At 32.4% G+C, this 20,422-nt stretch overlaps 1 protein-coding gene across 1 annotated transcript in view; it reads right to left on the bottom strand.

Moving 5' to 3' along the window:
- The window catches only part of LOC124368836 (Golgi SNAP receptor complex member 1), a 53,587-nt gene that overhangs the window by 26,953 nt on the left and 6,212 nt on the right, over positions 1-20,422 (bottom strand). Inside the window, 2 exon segments of the mRNA XM_046826258.1 lie at positions 2,774-2,849; positions 8,446-8,551. Of these exon segments, the coding sequence (XP_046682214.1) occupies positions 2,774-2,849; positions 8,446-8,551 (182 nt within the window).

Raw genomic sequence — 20,422 nt, 5'->3', positions numbered from 1 at the left:
ACTGATTTTGCTGACTACATAATTGACAACCTTGAGGAAAGGAAAACATGTTACTAGTTTCTTCCTAGACTTGAGTAAAGCATTCGACTGCTTAAGCCATGATCTCATATTACACAAATTAGACAAATTAGGAATTAAGAGCACAGCCAAGATGTGGTTTAAAAGCTATCTTAAAGACCGAAAACAAATAGTAGAAATAAAACAAGCAACAAGTGGAATCACAGCAATAACTAGATCAAGACCTTTACCTATAAATCGAGGAGTGCCCCAGGGGTCGGTTTTTGGGACCAGTATTATTTATACTGTTTAAAAATGACATACCCGAACACACCTGGACAAATTTTGTACGGTTTCAATGTACGCTGATGATACCACCTTGCTCTTGAAGTGGACAAAAAGACAATTCTAGATATCAGATCATTCACAGCCTTGAACATGGCTTATCAGTACTGCCACTCAAATGACTTGGTGGTAAATCCAGACAAAAACTAGTCAAGTTGCATTTTGGGAGAAGATGTGATGAAGTACCAACAATACCCGATGTGGAAAGAAACACCCAAGCTAAATATTTAGGAGTCATTGTTGATGAGGGATTTACCTGGTCACAGCATGTAGACAATCTTCTCTCCAAATTAAATTCCTCCCTTTATATGATCAAAACGTACAAAATGTAATAAGCGACATATCTTGCGAAAATTGCCTACCATTCCTTGTTTGAAAACTCAACATCAGGTATGGCCTAATGATATGGGGAGGAACTTCCGCAAAGTAATCTTCAGAAAGTTTTGATTCTACAAAAGAGGGCCGTAAGAACCTTAGCTGAGCTAGGCTACAGAGAAAGTTGTTAGAGAAGCCTTCAAAACCCTGAAGATTATGCCAATAGTAAACCTCTACATAAAAGAAGTCATCTTGTATGCTGTTGGACAACCCCTGACACAGAATAGACACCTACATGACTACAATACTAGGACACAGTACTTGTTACCAACTACCAGTTCACCATCTCTCCCTATATGAAAAGAAACCCTCCTACATGGGCATGAATGAAACTGCACAACCTTCTACCTGAAGAATTGAGATGCCTCACCGGGAGAAGACTGAAGACTACTCTTACTGACTGGCTAATTAACAATCCTTTTTACTCACTTAACGAGTTGATTGAAAGAAGACAATGAAAAAAACTTATTTTTGAAATTGTAACAACTGTTTGTGATGATTTTATTTGACGCCATTTCAATACTTAATGTATTTGAAAATAAAGAATATTTGTATTTGTATTTATTTGTATTTGACATTATAGTACTCATCCAAGCTGTCATTAAAGAGGCCAATGTTTGAATTTGGACTGCGGTAAATAGCCAATAAATTGACAAGGGAGACAGGCCAAATTGAAGTCGAGAGATAGGGCGGTGCCCCCCCCTCCCAAGTCTCAGCTCACTGCATGACACCATTAACGCACTATCTATATAGATAACAAGCCCATCTGATCGATTAATGTTGTAGGACCTAAATAATTTGAACCCATTCAAATGCATTAGTTCACTTTCATTTTCGAGCCATGCTTTTGATAAAACTATGCAGTTGAATTTAATTTGTAAACTATCCAATAAAATTAAAAATTGATCTATATTTTTATTGTAACTACCAAAAATTTTGGTGTAATATATTGAATGTGGTTCTTGTATGGGAGACATGAATATAAATATGCTACCAAAAGTGGACAAGGATACTAAATATCATGGCATCTATTTAAACATAAATTGAGAGATATATTCACAAGAAATTATACATCTTAAGGATAATGTAATTTAGAATTATTCTTTTCTCATTGTAATAACAATTTGTTTACCATTTACATTAAGCTTAGCTCTTATCTACATTTATTTATTTTGAATTTACTGGACACCGAAAGTTTAAATATTCTGGCTAAATAAAGACATTCCTTTTTATTTACAGTAAAATTCCATTAATCTGGCATCCTATAGTCCGGCACACTTGGTAATCCGGCACACCTTTTGGAAAAAGTAACATTTTCCTGAACAACACAAAACATCAATCATTTAATAAGCAACAATACTTTTTATCTGTTTGTGGTGGACACAGCGTTTAGATGTGGGTGGAGAAGAGGCAAGGAATATTCGGCCAACTTCGGATGATATTGATTCAAGTGACTGACCATGGTCATCGGCTGTCAGCCTGTGTAACCAGTTGCACTTTTGTATTTTCATATCAATTCAATTGAGTCTAATAATGGTAGGTCAACTTCATAGTAATGTGCTCAGCACAGGTTTGTCATGGAAGGACGACTCTAAACAACTGATGTCTCACCAATGCCTTCTGAGATAGGCAAGAAGTGTCTAGAGAGGTTGGCAGTGTCTAGAGAGGCAAGCAGTGTCCAGAGAGGCTAGCAGTACTTACCATTAACGACGACTACCTGAAGGTAATATTTGAATAGTAAAAACACGTTTTACTATGATTGTTTGTTTATTTATTATGTCTGACATGTATATCCATTAGTCCATTAATTGATAATTCGGTGTGCCCCAAGTTCTGATCGTGCCTACGTTTATGGATTAATGGAAATTTACTGTATTTAGTTAGGATGAATTTATCAATATTTTTTATGCTTATGTTACAGCAATAAGGTATCTATCCTGCAAAAATCTCTATTTTACTGTACAAGTTGATTTTATCATACATGACAGGGTAAAAGAGAAATATCCCCTCAAAAAGATTCAAATTATGACCATAAAGTGCAATAAAATCTACCTACCTTTGTCAAAAGTTGTTCTATCTCCATTGCTACTGAATCAAAAACATGTTCTGTTGAAAGCAGAGGCTCTGTAGCACTGAAAAATGACACAAATTAAGGTTATATTCTTTACTGGTGTTTACACAGCAACTTATCAAATCCATACTGTAGTCATATGTACATTTCAGAAACCACTGTTTTGTAAGTGCGATATCTCAACCTGTATAAATACTAAAGAATTATACAACTCTCTATTATAATAATAATAAACCTGCCTATTTGTCCGTTTTTTTAGCTTTAAATAAACATATGAATGACTTTTACTTTGTTCTTTTTGTAAAACTAAGGGAATACCAGTGAAACTGACTCGTGTCATTTGTCAAGCTGAAGTCAGCCATTGAATTCTGTATTCAAATTCAAATTCAAAAATTCCTTTATTCTTTTTATATACATAATGTACATGAATTGTGTCAATTACCTTTACTACAATATAAAACATAAGACTCAGGTTTAGAGTATTCATACTTTATATTTAATACAGTATAATAATACATATAATATTTTAAATATTTATGTCTATAGTGTTAATATGTTTTGTAATATGGTAGGCAAATACAAACAAAATTACTTTCAAGTCACAGTGTAAAAAACTCTTCAAGAGAGTAGAATGAATGATCTGTACAAAATTGTTTCAACATTTTCTTAAAATTATTAAAAGAATTCTCATTCTTAATACAGCCTGGAAGGTCATTTATAAATTTTATTCCTATGTATGTCGGACACTGTTTTATATTTTTCTTTATATTATGTTTCTTTACTACAAAATTTTCTCTATTTCTTGTATTATAATTATTATAATCTTGTTGCCTTGGTATAGACTCTGCATTTGTCTTGACATGTAATATAGTTTTATAAATATATAAACTATATACTGTCATTATTCTTAGGTTAATAAAGTGGTCTTTACAACTATCATTATTTTTAAGGTGTAGAATATGTCTTATTGCCACTTTTTGTAAATGTAATATTTTGTTTAAGTTATTTGCACTGGTTCCACCATAAATTTCAATGCCATATGAAATGTGTGGATGTATCAAGGCGCATAGTAAACAGATTTCAGTGCATTTTATTTCTAGGAAGAAGGATAACCGCCTGATTGCAAATATTCCAGAACTCATTTTATGACAATTTTTTTCTACTTGTTTTGTCCAACTTAATGTATTACTTAGAGCCAGACCCAAGAATTTTGTATCTTTTACAAATTTATTTCCAATTGTATTTATCTCATTTGATTGTTTACATTTAAATTTCATTAGAATTGTTTTATCAGAATTTAGTAATAAATTTCTATCATTCAAGTAACATTTTAGTTGTGACATTGAATATTCTGTTGTATTTATTACACTTTGTAAATCTTTTCCAGAAACTGACATACTTATATCATCTGCAAACAAACATAAATGATTTTTATTTGATAAATTTGTTAAAATCTGTGGCATACCTCCCAAGTAGCATAAGAACAAAAATGGGCCCAATACTGAACCTTGTTGGTACAGAATATTGTATTTTTCTATTCTTGAATTAATATTTCTTATTTCATTATTACCTAGATATTTAATACTAACATACTGCTGTCTCCCTTCAGATATGACTGATGCCAGCTTAATTCTTTATCCTCAATACCATATGATTCTAATTTTTCTAGCAAGGTTTTATGGCAGACACTATCAAATGCCTTTGTCAGATCCAGAAAGGCTCCAACAGTATGATTCCCTTCATCCAAATTTTCTAGCACATTCTCAATATAATCAATTAATGCTGTTACCATTGATCTATTTTTTCTATAGCCATGCTGCTCCAAATCCAGCAATTTACCCTTCTCAAAATAGTCCTACTAATTGAATCATCATAGTCTTTTCAAATATTTTTGATTAAAGCAGGTTTGTATTGCCAATGGTCTATAATTTAGAGGATTTTTGCTGTCTCCTTTTTTTAACACAGGAACAACTTTTGATATTTTTAATTGAGTTGGGAAGTTTCCTGTTATTATAGAAACATTCACCACATGTAAAAGAGGATTTAAAAGTGCATGTTTTGCCTCTTTAATAATCTTTATAGGTATGTCATCATACCCTGCCGACCATTTTGGCTTAATAGAATCAATTATTTTAATTAGTTGATCACAGTCAATAGTGTTGCATTTAAATTTACTTTTATAATTTGAATTTCGATTAATTAGAAATTGACTTTTTGTTTAAATTTGGAGCAACATGCTTTTTTACCATTTCGACAAAACTTATGTTTAATAAATCAGCTACACAAACAGGGTCACAGATTATTTTACCACCATCGTTAAGCTCTAATATTTTTAAATGACATTTCCTTACTGTTTCTAATTTCATTATTTACCACTTGCCATATAGTTTTATTGATATTTGTTGTATTCACCACTTTATTATTAATGTAATCTCTTTTCTTTTTTTGAATCAATTTTTTATATTTATTTTTTTGTTCCTTCAAAGAAAGTTTTATTTGTTTGTTATTTTTACTCTTCCTATATAAATTATGTTTATTTATAAGTTCTTTTTGTTTGCAAAGTTATTTCATTAATCTATCCATTGGTTTTTATTGTGTTTAATAAAGAAGCGTTTTTAAGGGAAAATTTATATCAAAATAATATTTTAGAATGTTGTAAAAATATGTAAACTTATCATCTACTGGTGCCATATAAAGTTTAGTCCAGTCTTCCTTAGATATGTCTTTTCTTAAAGTTTTCTATATTTTCTTTCACTAAAAATTCTTCCAATTCTAACTTATTTTTTAATTTAACATTTTTATTTTTCTTTATTTTGAACATTTGAGCATCATGATCAGAGAGTGATGTTATTATACATTCTACATCAAATAAAGTAGCTTTCATGTTGGTGAGAAAATTTATCTATTGCAGTTTCACTGTTGTCTGTTACCCTGGTTGGAATTTTAACTGTATAATAAAAACCATGCATATTCAATGTATTGACAAAGTCTTTTTTTTTTTCTATCCTCCTCAAAAACATTCAAACATTAATATCACCACCAATAACAATGTTATCACAAATTTTGGATAAAATCTCTAAAAACATGTCTAGTTTTTGTAAAAAACTTGCAGTATTTTTCAGATGGACTCCTATAAAATCCCTCCAACTAAGAATTTTACTGAATTGATTTTAATCTGAATAACACAAGATTCAAATATTTTGTCTTCATTCAGTAGATCCAAATTAACATCAACAATTGTTTTGTAATTTATTAAATGCTCCGATACCAATATTAATACCCCACCTCCCTCATAATTTTTTCTGACATACCCTTTTTGCTAATACAAAACCTGGTATTTTAAGTTTTTTCAACTTCATCACTATTTAATTTATGTTCAGTCAGAATTATGATGTCAGGTTCAAGCTCTTGGATAGTTATTGTCAGAGGATCAATTCTGGTGGCCAGTGTGCTGTATGTTCTGATGGAAGACAGTTACATATGAAGTTTGATTTTGTATGTAGTTCGGTTTTCCTTTTTTATCTTACAATGACTTTTTGTTTTGTGAACATTAAAAAATCTTCAGAATTGTTATTTGAGTTATTTAATTAAACTACATGCCTTATGCCTACCATTTAACAATAATTCACCACTAACAGAATCATTTAAACCTATACTGCTAGAATGACAGCTATCATTAAAACTACTATTGCCTCAGAGCAGTCCTTTTCTTGTAATACAATGCGTCGAGTTGTCATGTGGCTTGTATATATACGAGTTGTATATATACTTCATTAAATTATACAAATGTGTTCTGGTCAGCAGCCCAAATAAGAAGATGTGATCAATCAACTCCAACTTGTGTATGGATTGATTTGTATTTATTTTTATTAGTATTGGATATTTAATTATCAAGACTTGTGTATTTATCACAATCCAATATTGAATCTCATTAACTCTCAGTAATACACAACAATACAGTTCAAATTTGTTAAATTTCATATCTGAAATAATTTTTTTTTTATGTATACATTTGGTTCTTTCCATTGTATTAATAGTTATTGTATTAAAATTTATTCACTAATCATTAAGCCCAATGTATATGTCATGACTCCAACTGGAACGTCAATTGTTCTAGATAAATTATCTGTTCAAATACACAACCGGTTTCCACCTCATTGCGTTTTCTCAAATAGACATGGTATGATTATTGTACAAGGACGAAAATTGTATGAGGTTGAAGTCGGTCTTGGATTGGCATGGATTAGCACGAATCTTGGTGCAGTTTTAGATGTCTTGCAATATGAGTTCCAAAATTGTCATAAATACTTAATACGTCGAGTTTATTGGAAAAAAATTCATTTCATTTTCTAAACAATGACAAATAGAGCAACTGTAGCTCCTAGTCTACTTAGCACTTAAATCACAGCTAACAACAAACACCAAAACCAATATTCAGCATAGTAGTTTCAGCATGGTTACCTCTCGAGAGTAGGACTGATACCATGAGATTCTACTAAAAGTTACTAATTATATATAATTTGGCTGTATTTTGTCATCCTGAATTTATTATGTTCATCTATTTAACCCTTTAAGGAGTGCGTGTAAACTCTACATAATGAGTAAGGACGTCATATGACGTATACTCTTATAGTGGCCCAAAGGAGTACGGACGTCATATGACGTTTAGCCTCTGTATTTTTGTATTATCGTAAATGCATTGCTATTACTGATGGCCATTAAGTAGATTTGTCTGTAAAGTAATTCCATCTATCGGCAACATACTTAACTTCCATGTTTGTGCTCGCATTCACTTGTAATCTGATTTTACCACCAGATCGCAGTAGCCACCCGATAGAAGCCCCTGACTCAAGGTCGCGACGCGCGAGCATCGTTTTGCTGTCAGAATATGCCGCCACATTATACTAGCCATTTCTTGTATACTGCGTACTGTGGCCATATTTATCTTGTGAGAGTGACATATTTGTTGAGCAACCATCTAGTTTGTTACTGTTGTCCAAATGGCAGACAATACTGATTGAGTCTGCCGTAGTGAGGAAATAAGACATTTGATTTTGAACAGTACTGAAATATTGACTTTTAGAACACGTAGTCCTTTTTTATTAAGCTTTCAAATGCAAATAAACATTTTTTAAGAGATTTTAAAGATTTTAATTTTTTACTCCTTTTGGTATTTTTTGAATTTCATCCATTACTCATTGTCGCCTATCAAAATGAGACGTCATATGACGTCCATACTCCTTAAAGAGTTAAAAATACTTTGCTAGAAATTATTCTATCAAGTAATTTAAGGCACTTCAGAACAGAATTATATAAGTTGTACAAATTAATACGTTTATACAGCACAATGAGATTTCATAAAGTATGAAAATTAAAACATAAAACAATTCTTATCATAGCAACATACAATTAACTCACAAATGTAATCACACATTACCTTATAAATGTAGTTTGTCTAAATATATGAAGTTGTCTACGATATGACTGTGACAAACAGTGCTAGCTGATATCTCACGTGACCAAGTCGGTGCATGTCTCATACTGCAGAGAATGTGTTAAAACTACTGGAATATGTGTTAAAGTCACTATTACAAACAGGTAACATACACGTATAATGAATGCTTAGTTTACAAAGTATACATTCTATAGTATCATACCTGTCATTATTTTTATAAGTAGTAACAGTTCCAGTGCCTAGCTTGCTGAAAGATACTAGTTTCAAATCAATCTCATTTTCAAGTTTTCTTGCTTGTTTACGTAAATCTGGAATAAAATCACATGTTACAAATTGTATGACAAAATAATTACACAAGTTATTTGACACAGACAGACACACAAGCACGTGCATTCACGCACGCAGGGTTCATAAAATGGTGTAACAAACTTCTGTGGCTGATAGTAACAAAAAAGTCTTATAAAAATAGGTAGACAAATGTTTTGTTTAGCCGTTAGCCGCCATTTTGTATTTAAAAAGACTTATATCTTTAGAGCTAATTAGGCTAAAAATACCAAACTTTGCTACTTAGGTAGTGATAAATAAGAGTAATTTTTTAAATAATAGTGTGATTTGCTTTAATATTAACAAAATGGCACCTGGTTAACATTTTTCACAGTCAAATAACCACTAAAACCACTATAGTTAAAAACATTTTACAATACACCAACTATTTTGAAATTTTTAATTACAATTCCAACGATACCTTTTTCAACAAAATCCGTCAACACGACCACATGAAAGGTACGCTTGCACAAGCCGGGAGTAACAGACATTTTGTCAGTTGACATGTTCAGTTGTTTTGACATGTTTGTTGCTGCCAGGTCATGGTACCCAAAAGGGAATTTTTGTGTGTGTAGTCTTTTCAAAACCAAGCACCTCTTCTGTGCTTCCATTTTGGTACATTTCCATTATAATGGTCCCAAGTACATGTCTTTGTATCCCCACACACCTTGTCATGTCTTTTGGTGAAATCTTTAGCACCCCAAAGTAAGTTGGTGGGGGTTGAGAAATTTTCAGTTCATTTTCCCAAAAATAGACATTAAATCATGTTTTTGAACAAAATTATAATAATGGTCATAGCACCCTCCATACGAGAGAGTAATAAGATAACATGTACATAATATATTCATTATTGGCAATATTAACATATCTGTGAAATTTCAAGAAATATTAAATCATGAGAAATGGTGTAACCCCCACAGCCTAGGGGTCACTCTCAAATCACGGTGACTACGAAATACAATGTTAACATGATACCAAAACCCAGTGTCATAATTAGGTGACAAACAACTAACTGACACGACACCAAAATGTTAGTAACTTTAAGTAAACTACCAGGTTAACTGTTCCAAAATCACAATTTACTACATCCAGCTGCATTGTAGCCAATCATTGAATCATATAATGAAGATCCAAGATGCTAAGAAAGAAAACATTCATGCACATTGGCAAATTCACCAAATAATATTTACTCTAGCCATATGTATAATATTGCTTGAAATTATCTAAAATCACTTTTAACAGTTTTCTAATTTAGTATACTTATTTTCCAGAAAGAATGTTTAGGTACTGACCTACCCTACATTGTACAAAAATTATTAATTTGTTTGAATTTAGGTTATATCTCATTTAGTCCATTGATCTAGGGGAAAGAGGGAATTGGCGTTTATGGGTGAGTGGTATAACAAACTGAAGAGGGGTAGGTATAAGAGGAGGGGATAGCAGGGTTATCAACATTCATGCAACCATTCAGGGAATTTGAGTGGGAAGAATAGGCCTATCACTTGTGCTTCAGAAGAACCCTTACATCAACATTTTTTAGTTATTTTTTTACAATTCCAAAAGTATTTAATTTCTCAATAAAAGGGATTATATGTGTAAAAGACTACATGCTAAAATAGCCGTTGTGCGGATGGTTTGAAAAAAATCATAACTTGGGTAACATTGCCATAACTTTGTTTTTTCTCTTAAATGTTCAGAAATACATACTGCATGGGTCAGAGTCTTTATTAACCATTGATCATAATGAAAGAGGTTTCGTTCATAAATGTCAAAATTAAAATATATTAAACTATATTCGCCTAATTAAAATCAATGGTAATCTCAGAGCCAAAGAATTCTTTTATAGTCTAAATAGAGTTTTAAGCTATCAGCTGTACATTCTAGTCGTAAACATACTTATAGGCGTAGTTTTTGCAGATAGTGGTAATTTATTAAAAGTGTATACCATACAGTTTGTGTTATTTGGCAGCCTTGTATGATCTATGCATTGGGATATCAATTTCGCTTTTCCCACGGGTATTATGACTATTTATATTTCCTCTGATGACAAATTCATGTAAGTTGTTTTTTATGTATAATGATGTACTGAAAATATTTATAAGTTCATCACAGTTGAAACTTTAAAGTTTAATGAACAGGGGGCAACAATGCTCCACAGGACCAGTGGAGCGAACACATTATACAAACTACTTTTTATAATCAATAATATGTCACTGACTAAAGAGGAATTTCCCTACAAAAGCAAGCCTTAGCTCAAATGTGACTCAAAAAGCCCAAAATATGCTATTATAAGGTATTCACTTGAAACAGTATCTTTTAATTTCCGGATAATATAGCTCACCCTAGAAATTTTCTAGTAAGGAAATGCAATATAGGTTCCCCAATTTAATTTTGAATCAATGTGAATGCCTAATAGTTTTACTGATCTATTTTCTGTATTTTTATAAATAAACCTAATTTTAATATTGAGTTTGTTCATGGTTACAAAGCAGGTTATTGGCAGAGAACCAATTTACTGCACTATCAAGTGATAATTTTGAAATCGCCTGAAAATTCGAAATAGCATTGGATGGAAGATCATTGGCCACCACAATGAAGAAGAAACGTCCAAGAACTGAGCCCTGCAGAACACAGATCCTAACAAAACTTAAATCTCAATTATTATTGTTGATTGAAACAAACTGTCTTCTGTTATTCAGATAACATTCAATTATTTTGAAAGAATCATCTTTTACTCCAAAAACTTCTAATTCCAATAATAAAATCTCAAACGGAATACAACAAAATGCTTTGCTTAGGTCCCACAAGGAAAGCTAAACTGTATCTTTATTTCCAAAATCATCTAATGTTTTATTTATAATTTCAAAAACTGCAGAAGTTGTATTTTTTCTTTTGTGAAATCTAAACTGACTGTTAGTTAAAATAGTATGAGGTTCAAAATAACAACTGAATAGGTTGTAAATTAAAGATTCAAATATTTTTGAAAAGACTGGGTTGATATAAATTGGGTGGTAATTTTGCAACAGGTATTTTTCACCTTTTTTGAAGATTAGAATTATTTTTGCAATTTTCAGTGGGCCAACAAATGACCACGTTTTAAGCATTTGTTGTAAATTAAAGAAAGGGGTTAATTGTTTAAACTGAATAGTTCTTTGAATTATATAGTTACATAGCCCATAGCAGTCCACACTTTTGGAGTTAGAAAATTTGAAAACAATCATAACAATCCGACTCGATGTAATTTCATTCCAATGCAAGACAGTTTGCTTTACATATTGCCCTTTGAGGAGCTCTGCTGCTGACGAATTTATAGGTTTGATTTTTTTACTGAGGTGTTAAAGAGAATTCTGAAAAAAAATCAGCTCAATTCATCACGATCCAGGGTGATGTCTTGTGTGAGTGTTGGTAAGCTCTCTTATCCTATATATATATATATATATATATATATATATATATATATATATATATATATATATATATATATATATATATATATATATACAGGGTGTTCACAAAAGGGTGTTACATACTTCCGTGGGTGATAGTATTCATCATTTCAAACTAAAAATGTCATATAAACACAGGTCAAGAAATGTCTCGTTTTGCCGCTAGCCACCATTTTCAATTTTCATCTTTTTAATTATTTATCTCTAAAACTAGCTAAACTAAAGAAACCCAAATTGGCATATAGGTTAGAATAGATCAAAAACAATTTTTTTAATCATTGTGTTATTTTCTTTAATATTAACAAAATGGCATCTGTTGAAAATTTTTAAGCCAAAATAACAAACAATCCAGAATAGTTATAAAAAATGTATAAGATAATTCCTACAGCTGAGAAGATACGCCTCTAGGAATTTTGTTCTACTTTTAGATATAGCAGGACAGTTTAGCCGTATGTGTTCCGCTTATTCTTCTACTTCTCTGCAGAGCTACATTCATCAGTCACTAAGACCCACCGTCATCAGGTGTTTCCTACGGGGGCCATGTCCTGCCAACATCCCTAATATCAATCTTATATCTTCCTTACTTTGTTCTAGGAGAGCTGCCCACTCTTTAGCATTTAAGGAGAGATAAACATTTTAGATTGTCTTAGTCCAGAGGCCCTGCTCCAGTTTAAGGATCTAATCTTCTTTTCCCAATCTTATACGAGAGCTTTGCTGTAGGAGAAAGCTACTCCACAGCCTTCTTCAAGTTCTACCATAAGGGATTCTGTACCTATTTTGACAAGGGTATCTGCTTTTTCGTTTCCATGAATACCCTAGTGGCCCGGCACCCAACCAAGTGTTACTCTGTTTTTCTTCGCCAGTTCCACTAAGAACATTCTTATACTGCTTTAGAGTCAAACAAACCGCCGTCAAGTGCCTTTCTATCAGAGATGATTAAGTATTCTACCCTTTTTGGCCTCATTTTTATATCTTCTGGCATATGATTCTATTGCCATGACTTCCGCTTAGAAAATTGTGATGTGTTTTCCTAAGGACACTGCTAAGTTTACTCCTGGTTCGTATATACCAATCCTGCCCATAGAGTCAAGGCGTAATCCATCTGTGTAAAACTGTTGGACTCATTTAGTAAGGTAGGCCTCCTTATTACTCCATTTTTCCCCATCTTCAGTAGAGACTAGACATGGTTTTTCAAAGGAGTATTTCTTAACCATACTTTTTGATACACAGATTATTATTTCAGCCTGAAAAAATTCCTGAGTTTATTTCATGTGCCCTTCTAAGGAGGTAGGCTTAATCACCTTTTTATTCAGAAGCTTCACTGCACTTAATGCAGCTGTCTTCTTCACCTCCTGCCCTTGAGGAGTATAACCCAGAACCGCTCAAGTGCCAGTGTTGGACAGGAGCTCATTGCCCCTGTGATGCTTACGCAAGATAACCTTTGAAGACTCTGTAGCTTCTTGACAGCTATATTTATTCTACTTTCGGCCACCACACCAAATCAGTGTGGTTTGTGACCATTAGTTTTTCTGTGTCTTCATAAATCCAATAAATCATTTTGTTTCAGTCCCCATTTAAGTCCAAAGAGTTCTTTACAAACCCCGAGGGCCTTTGTCGCTTTGGGTAACATATTTCTGATATGTGGTTCCATGTTAGCCTTTTATCTAGAACTACTTCTTCCTTATGCATTGATGGATTTTGTTGGAAAAAGTACCATTTGAATTTTTACAAAAATTACAAAATAGTTGGTATCTTGTAAATTGTTTTATAACTATAATGGTGTTTTTGTTATTATGCTTTACAAAATTTCAACAGACACCATTTTGTTAATATTAAAGAAAATAACAGGGTTATTTTTTAGTTTTTCTCTTATCTGTCCAAACCTATGTGCCAAATTAGGTTTCTTTAGCTTAACTAGTTTTGAAGATAATAATTTTTTTATAAAAAATAAAAATGGCAGTTAGCTGCTAAAAGAGATCTATATTTATATGACATATTTTGTTTGAAATAATAAATACTATCACTCACAGAAGTTTGTGACACCCTTTTGTGAACACCCTGTATATATTATCTTTGGGGAAAGTGTAATGAATATAAATTTAAAAATCTTCAAGTAAAACATTTAAAAATGTTAAAAGTATAGTTTAACATTTTTAGGACAGAAACAAAGAATAATGTAACCATAGCAAACCAGTCTATTTGATTTCCTATTTTATTTTGAACAAACGTACAAAGCTAGATTCAAAAATAAAGAGTTATGTTGATAACAATGTTTTACTTACACGCTGGGAAAATAGAAAAAGTAAGCGATTTTTATAGATATATTTTTATGCAAAGATTGTAAATAATTTCTATCTACAATAGTTTTTAAAATGTTAAGTACAATTTTATCACAGCTGGAAATGTTTTGGTGCATTCATGACGTCAGTCTTGATGGACGAAAATATAAACAATGCAAGCCACCAGCTGTTGTTTTGTAAACAAGCTGATAAAATATAGTGCACATGGAAAACAATGTACTTTCACCTGTTTTTCGTCCTTTTGGCCTCAGTTTCAATCTATACAGAACTTTATTAATACTTTTTTCTACTGTTATTTCCATTTTGTTTGTGATTAAACAAGTTCTTTGGGTATCTCAGTGTCGATATTTTTTACTTTTCCTGATTAAATTACATTTTGTTGTGTAGTTAATTTCAAGAGGCAGATGCTGTTCTTTCTCTTTTGTACTGCTAGCAACGAATGAGTAAAGTTTTCTGCATATTCAATATATATAACCTACAAGATAGTATCGCTAGACAATAGACAAACTTCTTTATTTACATTTTCTTTGAGAACAGTAAAAAGTTCAAATATAATTTGAGTTTTGATTAAAATGGCAAGGTGTAACCACTCCATGAGATGCTTCTTGAAGGAAGACACCCTTAAGGCAGCCCCACATAGAGACATAGAGACTTTCAAACAACCATTATCCTTCAGGAGTTGAAGTCTTGTAAAGAAGAAATAAAGAACTTGAACACTGTCATAACAGTACTGGAACAAGATAAAGAAACTTTACAATGCAAAGTAGCTGATTTACAAGCTCAAAGTTCCAGATGCTTAAACTGTTATCCAGTCTTAAAAAATACTACAGGTAACAAATGGCAGAAAGTCAACAAATGCCCAACATTATAAGTCAAGCAACATACAAATAATAAACAAGGTAATAAGAGAACCTGGTCATAAACAACAAGGTCATCTCCGAGAATCGTTACAAGCTGTTGCAAAATGACTGTGTATCTGACGACTCTGGAATAGAGGATTTTACTGATAAACCTAGTACTCCACTTAACTCTAAATTGAGACAAGCTTCCAACTTAGGGAAGCAAGAAACTAAGGAATTCTCTGAAATAAAGGAAACTAAATTCTCTATAGTCATAAAAGGACAGAAACTAAAAAAAAAGCCTAAAATGCTCATATGTGCTGACAGTCATGGTCGTGACTTAGCTTTTCATTTGAACAAATGTCAAAATTCATTTGAAGCGGTTGGTTTTGTGAGGGCTGGAGGTTTGGCTGGGCAAGTATTAAACTACAAAAACATTGACGGAGAGGACAGGGTTCTGAGGATGTTCTTGTTATTGCATGTGGGTCTAACGACATAGCTCATAATGAAGTTGAGAAATCAATAACTTTGATCAATGATACTTTAAATAAATATAATAAAAACAGAATAGTCTTAGTTGATTTTCCTGTTGGATATGACTTGAAAGATTGGTCCTGCATAAACCAAGAAATTAAATCATCTAACGAATCACTGGAGGCTTTGAGTAAAAAATATTCTAGTGTGTCTTTGGTGAAAATTAGTTCAGCTAACAGACAATTGCACACTCAACACGATTTACATTTAAATTACAGGGGGAAACAATGGCTAGCTAGAAGTATCTACAAAGTACTACATGAAAGCACTGAGCCTCAAGTCCCGTTGACCAGAAGTGCATGCAACACTCCGGTGACAGAGTTGAAATCACCTTCAACACAAAATCAAAGTAAAGGTTATGTAGAGCATCCACTGCTGCACGATGTATCTGACTCCATCGAGATGACCTGTGTCACTGTCCTTACTCCAAGCTCAGAGTCACTGGAAGGTGTAGTAATGAAACAGAAATCTCAGAGTGAGTTTTCCAGTGTTCATATTGATGGTGAACCCAGTTCTTTAAACCGAGAGGTTTTGACCCCTTTAATACAGAAATGACTCAACGGCTTAGTTTTGTAGCTGTTGATAACGTAGCTTCAGCCAGTGCAAACAAGTTCTGAAGTAAAATTCAACACAATCTACCTAGGTTACCTAGTAACGTTATAAATTATAGGCCTAATTTTAAACTACTATTTTGGAATGTTTGCAGTATTTTCAACAAGCTTCCTTTTATTGACATTCTAAATAACCAATACAGGACTGATGTACTTTGTATTGCGGAACACTGGTTATCCTCATCGGACATGAAGAACTTGGTGATACCTGGATATGAAGTTGCTGATTTCTTTGCAAGAGAAAAACATACTCACAGTGGGATTTTTATTTGTGTTAAAAGTTGTACTGAAGTCATCAAATTTGACAAATTATCTTGATTCTCGGAAGAACTTACTTGTGAGTTAGCAGCGATTGTATTACCTACTTTCAACATTGTAGTGGTAGCTTTTTATAGATCTCCAGCAAGTAGCTTTTATATAAAAAGCAATATATAAAAAAGGTCCGAAGGATGAGCCTGGGAGCTATCATCCCATTTCTGTTCCAGTCCTATCAAAACTGATTGAAACGCTGGTCTACGAACAGATTGTTGATTTTTTGGAGAGCAATTATCTTTTAAATGCATCTCAATTTGGTTTTAGAAAGACTAAATCTACTGTTGATGCAATAGATGATTTGATTAGACAAATTAATCAGGTATTTGAAAATAAGGCTTTTGCTCAGGTCACCTTCTGTGACCTGAGCAAAGCCTTTGATTGTGTTAACCACTGTGATCTTATCACAAAGCTAAATTATTACGGGTTTTCAGATCCTACATTAAAATTTTTCAAGTCTTATTTACATGATCGACAACAGATAGTTACCCATCAATGGGGTAAGGTCCAAGGACATTACAGTAAAATATGGTGTCCCACAGGGCTCTGTCCTTGGACCACTTCTATTTTTAATCAGTATAAATGATCTACCTTTCTCAGTGACAGCTAAAACAATACTTTACGCTGATGATACAACTTTTATTAATATTGCAAATAACATTGGAGAACTCTCAAAATTTTCAGATGAAACCTTAATAGGTGCTTCCCAGTGGTTTCGATCTAATGGATTTCTTTTAAATGAAGAAAAGACACAAAATATAATTTTTAGCTTGAAACCTTATTTGGCCCCTCTTGTTAACAGTTTTAGCTCCAATGTAAAATTTTTAGGAATGTATATAGATAACCAACTAAACTGGAACCAACATACAGAATATATAAGCAAGAGGCTTTCTAGAGTTATTTACCTGTTAGGTCGCCTTAAGAGTGCTGTTCCTAAAAACTATGTGAGGACTGCCTATTTTGCGTATTTCCAAGCAGTTTTTCGATATGGTTTAATATTTTTGGGCAACTGCTCAGCAACTGAAGACATCTTAATTCTTCAAAAAAAAGCTATTAGAGTAATGACTAATTCTCAACCGCTGGAACATTGTAAACCACTTTTTATTTTGTTAGAGATTCAAACGGTTATCAATCTATATATATTTGATTTAATTAACTATATTCTAAAAAATCCAAAATTTTTAAAATTTAACAACGAAATTCATTCATACTCATACAATACAAGAACTAAAAACAATGCTGCAATTGGTTATCACCGCCTCAGTAAAACCTTAAATAGTCACATGGTGACATCGCTGAAAATCTATAATTTTTTAGAACCTCTGGTAAATAAGTATCCACATAAAACCTTCACTAAGCTTTTTTATAGTTGGCTTTTGAAACACCCTTTCTATAGTTTAGACGAGTTTTTAGAATTAAAAAACATTACATTTTAGATATATAATAATTTTTATATGTAAATTTTGACAATTGTTTATTTACTATTTTTAATTTATATATCTAGGCCTAGTTTATTTTAAATTAACCTTCACTGACTAATTTATGTTACTAAAGCACTGTTTTTTTTTTCTTTTTTTAATGTTAGTTTAAATTTAAATTATTTTGCTAAAATTGTTTTATTTTGACCATGCCCTAGGCTGCAATATGACATTGTCAATGATTGTAAGAATTTGAACGACAAATAAAGATTTATTTATTTATTTATTTTGTCTATTTTATAATAAACTCCATGATATTTTTTCCTTTTTGAATGGCAACAAAATGAACCTAATTATTGCTGGTGATTTTAATGCAAACTTTCTCAGTAACTATGTGGAAACCAATGAACTCCTCAACTTGATCAATAGCTTTGGACTTAATATTACTGTCTCAGAAATAACTAGACCAGGGCTTGGTGCTAGTGAAACCTTGGGTAGCTGTATTGACAATCTACTGACTAGTGTTCACCCAGACAGAGTACACTCTTCAGTAATTCACACAGCTGCTTCCGATCATCTGGCCATCCTCTTCGAGGCATTCTTGGAGTATAAAATACCTCAGACTGTCTCAGAAAAGTCAATAATTAGACCCATTTGTTCCTTTGGTACTTCATTTTTTTATCATATCTTGACCTCATAAATTGGAATGATGTATACCGTTTAGAATCTGATATAAATTCTAAGTTCAAGCTCTTTCTGGATCTGTTTATGTGGGCACTAAACTGTTCTATGCCTCTTAAGACTAAAAAACTTAAAAGTAAGAATATTAATGATTCCTGGTACCATGATAGCCTAGTTAAAATAAAATCTGAATTAGATAAGCTACATTACATAATTAATAACACCAACTCTGAGAGTAACACTGAATTTAAAATTAGGTACAAGAAACTTAAAATAGTGTATAAGAATGAAATTCGAAAGGCCAAACTTAATTATAATAATGGTTTAATTGACAAAGCTGTAAATAAGAGTAGAGCTGCTTGGGGTTTAATAAATCAAACAGCCAGACCTAATAGTAATTCAGTGAGTTCTTCTGTGACACTGGAACCCAATAGTTTTAATGATTATTTTGTTTGTTCAGTTGAAGATACATGTAATAATATCCCCACTAGTGATAATACATTTTCTTTTTATCTTAACAGGTATTCCAACTTGACCCTTCCATATGTTGATTTTAATTTTATTGAATTTAAAGTCGAAGGTGTCTATGCAGCTATAATTAGTTTAAATAACAGTACATGCTTAGACTTTTTTGGTGTAAATGCTCCAATCTTGAAATTATGTGCTGCCTATATTTGTGAAGTATTAACTTACCTATTTTATGAATGTATTAAGTCTGGCATTTTCCTGATGTATTGAAAGTTAATAAAGTTATTCCTGTACATAAGAGGGGGCCTAGAGATCAAATCTGTAACTATAGACCAATTTCGATAATTCCAGTTATGTCAAAGGTTTTGGAACGCCTAGTTCACAAGCAGGTAGTTTATTATCTGGAAACTAATGGGTTAATTAGTAACTGTCAGTTTGGGTTTTGGGCCAAACGGAGCACTACTGATGCAGTTCAGTCTTTTGTAAATGACTGTTTTGAGGGTTTGGAACTGAAAAATGCTGTTAATTTTAGATCGTATGACCTTTCCAAGGCCTTTGACACAGTCGACCATAGGATCCTAATAAGTAAGTTGAGCTACTATGGTTTCAGTCAACTTGCTGTAAATTTTTTCAAGTCATATCTCTCCAATACGAGTCAATATGTTTATTTAAATGGTTCTATTTCTAAAACTTGCCCTGTTAATTATGGAGTTCCACAAGGCTCCATTTTAGGCCCAACTCTATTTATTGCATATATAAATGACTTGCCTTCTAATCTTGGCGAGAGCGGTGTAAGCACTTATTTATTTGCTGATGACCTGGGGCTTACAGTCAGCTCTAAATCAGACGTTGAATGTAAAAGTATTGTTGGTTCTAAGACTTCGATTATAAACAATTGGTGTGCAGCTAACAAGTTATGTGTTAATAATAAAAAAATTCAGGATTTACAAATAACACTAGCTCATAGGCCCAGTGAAAATGATTTCAGTCTCAAGTTTCTTGGAGTACACATCCAGTGTAATCTTAAATGGCAAGCTCACATAGATCATGCTGCTTCAAAGATTGCTTGAGGCATTTTCTTAATTAGATCTCTAAAGGGTGTTATTTCCTCAGACCTTCGGCTGCATATATACTATGCTTATGTCCACAGTTTTCTAACCTATGGAATTGTTTTGTGGGGTTACTCACAAGTCGGCACCTCAATACTGACAATTTGCAATGCTTGAAGAATTACTTAGGAGGACAA

Source organism: Homalodisca vitripennis, chromosome X, assembly GCF_021130785.1.
Source record: "Homalodisca vitripennis isolate AUS2020 chromosome X, UT_GWSS_2.1, whole genome shotgun sequence".
NCBI lineage: Eukaryota > Metazoa > Arthropoda > Insecta > Hemiptera > Cicadellidae > Homalodisca > Homalodisca vitripennis.
Note: the sequence above shows the minus strand (reverse complement) of the source record. Positions and strands in the feature narration are given on the sequence as shown.